Consider the following 10900-nt stretch of genomic DNA (forward strand, 5'->3'; position numbering starts at 1 on the left):
ACTCGGACGAAATTTAAAGTATCAATTTTGGCAATAAAAATGTTACGTCGGTTAAATAAAGAAACACAACTTCACAAGTTTTAAACATATATTTATTATTTTTTCGTAATTCGCACATTCACACAGTTTTTAGAGCTTTTTATGCCTCACATAATTTATATAAGTTGTTTTCGTTTTGAGCTGCATTCAGTAAAAATAATCTTATTTAAGCAGTAATGAATGACACTCGATTTGTGCAAATCTGGAGGTATCAAAATATTTTCTTTAAGATACAAGGGAAACGATGATACTTTTACTTTTCCTCTTTCAAGAGTATCTCTTAATTTTTTTGTTTCGTTCGTTATCAGTGTCCACCTTTAACAACATAGTAAATCTTTTTTTCTGTCTTACAATTGGAAATATTTTAAGGCCGTCTTCTATCGCAACATAGGAAACCATGGTAAGTTTGATCTTTTTATCATCAACAACAAGACTACAATTTCTTGCACCTTGTAATAATTACGTGAAACTTACAAACAGCGATCCTACCTAAGAGTACAAAGTAAAAACAAATATCAATGAATATAGAATTGCATACAAACACTTAATCAAATTACTTCATTGTTATAATAATAGGACACCTCTTTTTTATTTTGATTTTTAAATATTTTGTTCTGATAATACGTTACATTAGTATGCATTTCTATATTCAATTATACTTGCCAACGTTGCACGAGATCTCATTTGCAAGAAAAAAAAAAAATGAAAGTTCTTAAAAAGCCATTCTTACACTAAGTACACATAGGTATCAATAGTTTTTACACGTATAAGCTCATTATAGTTATAGAAATAGTCTATCCTGTTCACATGCACAAATAATACATGCGCAACCACTAATCAACGTACTGTGTGATACTCAATCCCTGTTTCTCGACTTAAATCTATGAAATTTGACTAGTATATTATAGTTTTATATAATAAATAAACGTATATCCTATCTTTTGTTAAAACTACTTGCGAATATCGCAATGTAATAAATTTGACCAGCATTTAGTACCCTTTAGTATGATCATTAGCAATGTGAATTTGGAAGAAATTTTCATGTACAGAATCACTTGCATACATAGAAAAGAAGCAATATGATCTCAATGTAATATTTTTACAAAGTATAGCACGTACATATTATATCAAACTTCCATTTGATATTCGTCTGTTTCGACTTTAAGAAAACTTACTAGCTTCTTAAAGTAAAAAGTTATCAAAATTAAAATAGTTTTACGAAGAAGCCCTAAAGGAAGAGTATAACTATTTGTTTAATTCATTTTGGTCGTTTGGCCTCGATTCTTTGTATAATCAAGGTACAGTAAAAAAATGTTCGTTTCTTTCTTGTATGAAATAAAAGGCACCAAGTTTTACCAAACATTTAGTTTGTTCATAGGAATTTGCGTCATCCAATTCAATGTTGAATAGGAGCAGCATTTTACAATGGGTTGAGACATTTACTCATTTTTTGCATCGCGAGATACATTCAGGCTTGAAATTTTCTCGTATGATCGGATAATTTCTATATTCTTACGTATTAAACTTCAATTTCTCCTAAATTACGTAGTGTGCATTCGCAAAGCTTAATAGATGGATTACACAGCGGTGCTTTACAATCAAAAATACACTGGCGACATTAATTCTGTACTTGAATGAACTCGCAGGCAATATTTAAAAATTCTGGATCAGAATGTTTTGATATTTTCGTTTCATAAAATATTTAATCGCAATTATCGTTAATATCAGCACTAACTGTACATACGCGTGTACATTGCATTTTTGAAAACATAAAATATCACGTTAATGTAACTTTTCTTAAATGCAGGCTTTTTAACGATCCCTCTGTAAGAAATGAAAAAGCATATTGTTTATTAAATAATAATCATAATAAGCGAATTACTGGAAAAATATTTCAAATAGTACATGTCAATTTCATTGAAATTTTGTACTTGTTTAGAAGGATATGATGTGTATGTTCATTCGTGTTATCAAGCACTTGAATCAAATGTGTAAATACGATGTAAGTATAAAAGCTATGACTGTAAAAATATGGAAAATTTAGAAACATAAAATGTTTACTTGAAACAAAACATAATGTTGTATCATCGTGTAGAGACAACGTAAAATTTTAATAAACCTATACTATACAACAGATCATATTCACTTTTTCAAAACATACATTCAAATATTTATAGAAAAAAAAAACAAACATTATATTAGCGTAATATAAGTCTTTTGGTATTACATTATAAATAATTGTTATATTTGTCTACCGATTGCATTAATTCACCATTCAACATCCAGTGCAATGTTTTGACTTTCAAGAAATGACTACAAAACATTTAACTAAATTTAATAATAATAATAATAATAGATTACTAAATACTTTGTGAACACAATAAAATTTAAACACAAGTACACAAACGACAAAAATTACGTATGTTCTCAATGTGTGAAACAGCGTAAACGTTCTGGACATACATACCTTTGCAAATTAATATGTACATAACAAAAAATATATATATGTATATATGTATAACGTGATATTCACAATGCACACTTAGATTTAGTACTATATACAGAAGAATTACTTGAGTGTCTGCAGTTATGAACCATGTTACTAATACTACTTTTTATACTAAATGTATTAAAATTAAATGCAATACATGTTTGAAGACACTCGTAACTTCTATTGTTATAGTTCGCAATTTTTTTCATTTCTTTTTTCTTTAAACTTCAACAACTGTGCATTTTTATCTGTCACACCATTTGCATTATGTACATACATTCAATGTAAGAACCATGACGTATATTCTATCAGTAAATTAAAACGACTACATTATTATATCATTTCGTTCATAGTTTTTTCACCGCTGTTTTGTACTATTCGTTTAAAAATACTGAAAGAATATATGTAAAGTGTAACAGATGGTTTACAACAAAACTTTTACATAGCTCGATGTACACTTAATAAATCGTGTTAAAAAATATGAATGTTGGAAATATTTAAAACTCGTAAGATTATATAATTATAGTAATCTAATTTGCATCTGCTCCAGTAGGAATAGTTACTTTTTTTTTGACAATACCGTCGACGGGCGGATTTGGTAAAATGTTATTCGAGTATTTGTGCAAAATAGAATTCGTCGATACAAATGCGGGAATAATAATTTCCCCTTATCAAAAATGTTCGATCTCAGACTATTTTCTTTTGCACAAATTAATATTTACTATTTCAAGCTCGCTCGACTATATTCTTGTTAATCTGCTACTAAAATTGATCCATATCTAGCTATTTCATAGCATAAAGAATTTGTTAACAAATTTTTTAATTCATTGCTTTTTATTTAAGAAAAGTATTTGAAAGTATGTGAAATGCTATATCCATGAAATTTAGAAACCAGAAGAAATTCAGTCGAGCAAACTTTTAATACTGAATACTATAAGGGCATGACAAATTCATGGTCCCATACATATTTCAAAGATGTTTCGACTAGACAATACATTAACGTACTAAACATCGTGCCAGCGATACCTTATACTTGAATCATATGTTCGTACGAATCAAGATTGCAGTACATGTTCCTACATATTATATCACACAAACTTACTTAGATTATAGATTGTATACATCCTGGGTGTTATGCAAAAATCTTCTTTGTTAAGTCATAGTACAATAAGATTTCATCTTATATAAAATTATAATTTATGGGACTAGTGTGTCAATAGGCCTGCATGCTCTTGTGCTAACGTTTCGTTATCAGGTGCTACTGGCTTTCTTCCAAACTAAAAGATGTAGGCACGCAGTTAGCTTAATTTCATACGCTTTGGTTGACATGTATTAGATGTGTCTGAAAAAAACGGTAATTTCAAAACTGTAAATTTCACGTGAATCGATAACAATTGCTGAAAACGAATAAAAATATACAACTCACCTCCGTTAGAAGTTGCACCAAACGCACTAACTAAAGAACAATTTTGACTTTTCTGAAAAAGAAAACAATGCAAACAGCAGTGAAAACACTGAATCATAACGAACTTTATTATTTTGTAGTATCTAATAAAAATACGCACATCTCCCATTACAGCTATTGGAGTCGTTCCTGTAGCAACTGCTACTTGATGCTCGATCAAATAAAACATGTATTCGTCGTATAATAATCGAATAAGATGAAAAGATCCGAAACTAGCTGCGCTTCTTAAAGTCAAATCGCGAATGACCATGGAACTGTCGAATAAAAGATGTAAAAAAAAAATAATACTGAACTAATCATAGCTTTTATACGTTAACTATAATTACCTGTAAAATGACCATTTGAGCAAAAATTGACGTGCAGCTTTAGCAAATGTTGGTTTCTCTTCGAAAGGTTTAAGAACTTGCGTTACGACGCTCTTTAACCAGATTGCCCAATCTTCTAACGAGTTTTGTTGTTGCAGGGTCACTTTAAAATCTGCTTCCAAACGTTGAACCATTGCATAATCGCATTGACATACCCACGAAGCCTGTAAAAAATATGTACATATAGTTTATATACAATTAAGGTTGGGATTACATAAAAAATATCACTTTATTAATACAATACCTGTTCTTGTACATTATGAAAATCAACACGGTTTAAATCTGCTAACATTTGATTTATTTGACTAGAATTTTGAAGCACTGCGCGTGCAGCTTGAGCAAGGTGATTCAATGATGTATAACGCCTTAATGTCTGAGCAAATGCAGATACCGCAGTCAACTAAAAATAACATTTTATTGTTAAAAATATCTTGGAAAAGTGAAATTCACAATGTTTGAATGATCACCTTTATCTGAGTCATTTCCTCTGGACAATCGGCCATAGCCGATGTCAACCATGATTCTAATCCTTTTGCAAAATTTCTAATTGACTGCGTTAATGAACCTAACATGCCAAGAAATTAATTAGTACAACAACATTGGAATTCCGTAGGAAATAAAAAGTAACTTACTTGGAATAGGTCGTAGCACGTTAGGCATTAATACCTCAACCAGATTTTGATAAAATGTATAATCAACTTTTCTAATGAAATCTTGAACTTCCGAACATTTACATATTTGATATAGTTTAGTCCTAATTATATAACAAAATTATTATTGAAATCGTGTTGTCCACGTTATAATATAAATAAAATATATAATAAAATTTGACATAAAAATCTTACTTTGATAAGTACTTTTCTTCCTCGCATTCGTCGCCATTATTATTGTCTTGACTACGCCAAAATTCTCTCCAAAGGCTTTCTACAGTAGCAAATTCAAAGTTGAGTACAGCATCTAAAAAGGCTTCGCAGTGTTCCCTGTATATACTACGAAAAGTGTCGATGTCTTCTAACGTACAATCCTCTGGAAGTGACGAACCATGCCCGACTATTATTTCGGGAAACTCTGGGATAGTACCACTCGCTTCTCCAAGATACTGATGATACTGCGGCGGTGATGTGTTCGAAGAAATATTTGTGTTCGAATGTGTATTATTTTCATATGTAGCATCCTGTTTTTGATTCACAAATTTGAATCGTTTTGTTTGTGAATTTGCATTTTGTTGTTGACGAGGTGTTCCATCCTCATTCAACATCACCAAAGGAGAACTAGGCTTTACTCGAATTCCATAGTAATGATACTTGGAATTTCCTCTACAACAAGTCATGTAACTTCGATCAGTTGAAGAACAATACAAAATGTGTTAAACGATTAAAGAAACACATTTACCTCGTGCCTAATCGTCTAGTTCTTAAACCCAAAAACACAGAACGTATTAATTTTCCAAAACTTGCAGCGTTTACAGGATCCAATTTATTTTCAGAACAATGACGTAAATAGTGATTGTAAAGAGTCGATCTTGGAAGAGAAACACCATCTGCTGTTTCGTAATTTTCGAGCAACCAATGAACCTAATTATACAATGAAAATTATCATCAACTTTGTAAATAAAATATTAAATACAGTACTGAATATTTTTACAATAAAAGGCTAATTACTTGCAACATTCGCAACATTTATATTAAGAAAAATCTGTTTTATGTTATATTACTGAATAGAATATTTTTAAACTTGTACAAAGCATTCATAAAAAGCAATAATTAGTCGAACATGCTGTAACAAATTAGTACCTGACAAAACCTACAAATAAGGATTATATATCAGCTTACTGTGGCTTGTGAAACTCTAGTGGCATGCGTCATGTTTGCTGCTGCTGCTGCAGCATCTTCCACGGTGACAGTAGTACCCCCTGAATTACCGCTGATCAAGTATGCCCCTCCACCCCCGCTAACCACAGTTTCCTATCAAACAATCCAAGGTACCAATAGTATATTAAATCCCAATTTACAATACAGTACATTATTTCTTATACCTTTTTATATGTTAAGTAATAAACGTTATTTAAGCTACTTTTAAAAGAATATATCAAATCGATATTATCATATTAAAAACTTTCACCCTTTTACAACCATGCAGAATTTCCATGCCTGAAGAAACAACAATCCATATTTATACAATAATTTCTAATGATTCACTTCAAAACAAAAAGAAAAATAAAAGCAATTAATGTCTACACATGCATTTCCATCTTACCGCATTTTCTGTTTGTGGACTGGCACGTGCAGCAGCTGCAGATATTAATGCATGTGTAGTGGGATCTCCATCTACGACGCTTTGTTGAATTAAATACGTGCCATTGCCCTGAGATAATAATTGCCCAGTAGTAGAATTTGAACCTTGACCAGTAACCTAAATATACACACGATTATTGATAGTAATATTATACACAGTAAGCGTTCGCTGAAACGAAATAAAATTTAGTGTAAATTACCTGTGCATACGTTACTGGTGTAGTTGCTGGAGTATAGTACTGGCTCGAAGCAGGAGTATACATTGCACCTGCTTCTCCAACGGCGTATACAGGATATGTCCTATGAAATATGCAAGTTGTTTAATTCTCTATTGCAACTAATCATAGTAATTCTTTCCTTACATCTGTCCATTTGTCGGTATATACGTGGAGCCATCCCCTTCAACATACTGAACATAGGTAGGATGAGATACTGATTCTGACCCCACTGCCTCTGGTTCTCCTGCCACTGAAACAAATAATGCATTTTAACTAGTTTATCACGAATGATTTTACATGATTAAAGCTTCACAAAATGCACACAACATTTACATATTGCAGAATATGTCTTGTCAAATAATTGCTAGAAAGAAAAAGGTATATTTAAATAAACATTTGCGTTTTTAAAATAAAATCTACATTAATATTTATATCTTTATTTGTATAAATAACAAAATATATTGATACATGCGAAATCAATCACTATAGAATATCAAATAATATATTTGCACTTCTGCAGGTAGTCTGCATGTAAATAATAAAAAAGAATAATGCATGCTGATCATGTTCTGCCCTCACCTACTGCCGTTGTGAGGGACGCGTAGGATGGTGAATCACTGGTGCCTAGTGTAGTCAGAGTAGCAGAACAGAGGTGCATGTTTTTCAGCAGCATGGAAAGGGCCAAATCTCTACTCAAACACTATAATTTTTCAAACTGATCCTGATACTCACCCCTAACATTAGCGACTCATAAAAAGTCTTATAACGACTTATTATCGTAATTTTCTCTATACGCGTAAAACTGATTTCTCAAATGTTTGTTAAACGTTTGCAAAATTGTAACCGACGATTTCAAGACGGATGAAAAAAGTAAAAATGAAGCTAACTTATCTAATACACACCTGTTACTGTTATAAAATGTGGTGAACCGGTGACGATAGTGCCAGCCGATGTAGACGCGGCGTCAGAATCGACGAGGGTGTGCTGTCCTGAATGAGTAGTATTTACTACTACTTGTGCTGTAACATGCGCTGCAGTACCTGTTGAGCCGTTGGAAGAATCTGCAGCTGTTTCAAGTGGATCCTGAACGAATAACTACATTATTATTTATAGTATGCGTGTTCTCATGATCAACTGCAACTTTCTAAATAATACAAATAAAAACAATTGTATCTAACAAGCTATCACATTTAATTAATGTATGCAATGATATCTTTAATATAGATGTATCATGGAATATAAAAATATAATACTCTTGAATACTACAAAATCAATATATAATCTTTAGAAGGAAAAAATCCTGTTACAGATAAAAAATTAATTGCCATGATATACAAATAAACAAACCTGTAGAGGCTGTAAATTAGTTGGACTAGAAGGATCAGGACTAGTAACAACAGTGATAAGCTGTTGCCCCCTTGTTGATTGACTCTGTGCTGCGCCGCCACTGCCACTACCACTGGAGCTAGAAGTAGTCACTACAACGACGCTTGGCTTTGGTTCCACCCCCACTGATGTAGAGCTACCCCCACTGTTATTAGCTCTGGTGGATGCTGCGAGGGCATACTGAGCTCCTGTCGTAGTCATGGCAATCACTCCTTCACCTCTCTCTACTCCTACTGTATTACCGCCACTGCTGCCTCCCCGTTTGTGAAGGGAAGAATCTGTAGACGTATACCAATACAAATGGAACAAATATCAATAATGTTTTCCAACAGGCTCGACGCACAAATGACCCCTGTTAATTCTTTTTGTACACTTAAATATACTATGAAATATAATCATCAGAAATCATTATAAAAAGTCACAAATAAAACAAAAACAATTAAATAAACAAAAAATCTTATGTGCATAGTCTGTAGGAACATGTTACATGTTGTAATAATAAATCTAAGTGCGCAATCGTTTTAATAAATATATAATAAATCATTTTTACCATATTCAATGTAATAGTACGTGTCACGCAAATTCGTAAATGAAAAGAAACATGTTTGAACGTCGACGCCCGCCACTTGGCTATTGGACGCACCAACATATTAACAAACACCCTAACCTACATATAAGAAGGATCGTCTACGTAATTTCTCGCAGGTGTGCAGCATTCAATAATCTACAGATCAAAGTGAAGCCCCGAAGAGCTTTCCAATACGAATGAAACACGTCATTGTCGTTTTAACGAACATACAGCATGATGTGTTGGTACACCCTGTACCTGTGGGGTAGCAGGTACCAAACAATGTTTCAAAGGGAAGAAAACGAAAGGGAGAGGGGTGGTGGCTAAAATGCAATGTACGCGTGACTGGACACAAAGCTCTTGTCAAGGGGATTGAAAGTATCAGTAGAAATGGTCAGATCATAAGTGCAATTAGAGAGAATTAAATTTCCTCTTCTACTAATAGAAATAAATTTTATAATTCATTGAAAGATTCATAAAATGCATCAAGTTTGTTAACAAGAAATGCACTATAATTTTTTCTGGAAATACTGTTCTCATATTACAATTGGTTAACACATTTTAATTTATTATAGAGTCATAAATTGAGGAATAAGGTACTCAACTACAAGGTACTCAAAATTTGAAAATATTTCATACAAATATCCTCTTTTTCTGGACAAAATATTATTCTATAAAAGATTATTATACTAAGAAGGATACCAAATGAACACCTGGCCACTGTTATGCATGACTGATGCTTGAAACTGTTCTGCACACCTTATCTGTTATTTTACAATGCTTGCCCTCCATCCTTTTACCATCTATTTTTAAACCTTTGCGGCACATACTTTGCTGGACTTCTATAATATTAATTTTTATGAAACAGATGTAAAAAAATAAAGTATATATCAAAAGCATAAAATTGTAAAGAAACGACAAAGATAAAATTTGTATACAGTTAACAATTTATTGTAGCATGAAATTTATAATAAAATAAAAATAATAAATAATGTAATATATTACTAACCATTATTAAATAATTAAAAACCGATTGTCGTACAGCTGTACTTCTTCTTTCATGCTTCAAGAAATACATTGATGGAATTGATAAGTCTGACTTAATTAAAATCTATAGGGGCCTTAGAATATTAGATGCCCCCCAGGTTGAAGTACACAATAAAATCACCAAAGCATGATGCAACAGGGGAACATATAAAGCAAGAAATCTGCTATGGTTTCCTTCCATCGAAGTAATAAGGAAAGAAATTATTGTTTGATAACAATAGGAATGCCGAAAGACAAATTGGCATACTAAAAAATATAGAATATTATGGGAAACAATTTGAAATATTAATATCAAATATTGATTTAGTAATAAGAAAATATTGCCTTTCTATATGAGTAAACTAACAATTAACTAAGAGTATAGTATAATTTTTAAAATAGCTTTTGTATTCTGAAGCTTATGCTACCGCATGAACAAGTATGATATCCTTTAACTTGGCTATAAACTTTTTTAATATGTATACTTGGAATTCCTTGAATTGTTCAGTTTATAACTATCAATAATTGTACTATGCCAACTGTCACTGAACAAATACATATTGCGAACGATAAAATTAATATCGCTAAATTGATAAGGCGTCAAGATGTTGAATTTAGTTGTTACGTCTGCGGCTGCGTTTATGAAATCATGAAAGCACGAATTATAATGATCGTAATTATAATGGGAGGAAAGCGCGGTTTGTACGTTTCATTTTTACTCACCTGTCTTCATGAATGGCGTGTGCTTTCAACGCGACGCCCGGGCGCACTTACGCGACCGAACGTATCCCCCCACAGATTTCAACCGGCCTTTTCTCGATCAAGAAACACCCGTCCTTGTCACCCAGGAAACCACGCGGATGACCAAGGCACCGTAGAAGCGGAAAAGCGGAGCAGTACACTCCGACAAACCTGTATATTTTGTTGTCGACGGCAGGTCGGAGTGTTGGTTGTCTGCTACTACGGTCTCCTTGACTACGGCATCACTACTGCCCGCGTCACGGATCAGTAGCGTATCTAATTTTCATTTACAAGGGTACCATAACCG

The 10900-nt window shown here is 32.5% G+C and overlaps 1 protein-coding gene across 7 annotated transcripts; it reads right to left on the minus strand.

Moving 5' to 3' along the window:
- Window positions 1-74: 74 nt before the first annotated feature.
- On the minus strand, window positions 75-10854 carry Rfx (regulatory transcription factor Rfx). 7 transcript variants are annotated; one of them, XR_013040925.1, is made up of 18 exons: window positions 10576-10853; window positions 8220-8536; window positions 7775-7967; window positions 7452-7496; window positions 7017-7122; window positions 6855-6954; window positions 6617-6772; window positions 6193-6324; window positions 5753-5934; window positions 5206-5676; window positions 4993-5114; window positions 4828-4925; window positions 4605-4760; window positions 4322-4524; window positions 4096-4249; window positions 3957-4008; window positions 3633-3872; window positions 75-1863 (listed from the first exon to the last, which is right to left on the minus strand). XR_013040925.1 is itself a non-coding variant. In XM_012280579.2 (17 exons), exons 1-17 carry the CDS (start codon window positions 10583-10585, stop codon window positions 3829-3831), a joined length of 2529 nt encoding a protein of 842 aa, XP_012135969.1. In that variant the 5' UTR covers window positions 10586-10854; the 3' UTR covers window positions 75-3828. The 7 variants fall into 7 exon arrangements, 6 of the variants coding, with proteins under 6 accessions (XP_012135969.1, XP_012135968.1, XP_076397323.1 ...); XM_012280579.2 differs by having other exon boundaries at window positions 75-3872; window positions 7775-7955; window positions 10576-10854; XM_012280578.2 differs by having other exon boundaries at window positions 75-3872.
- Window positions 10855-10900: the final 46 nt, after the last annotated feature.

This window comes from Megachile rotundata, chromosome 16 (assembly GCF_050947335.1).
Source record: "Megachile rotundata isolate GNS110a chromosome 16, iyMegRotu1, whole genome shotgun sequence".
In the NCBI taxonomy this organism is placed as follows: Eukaryota; Metazoa; Arthropoda; class Insecta; order Hymenoptera; family Megachilidae; genus Megachile; species Megachile rotundata.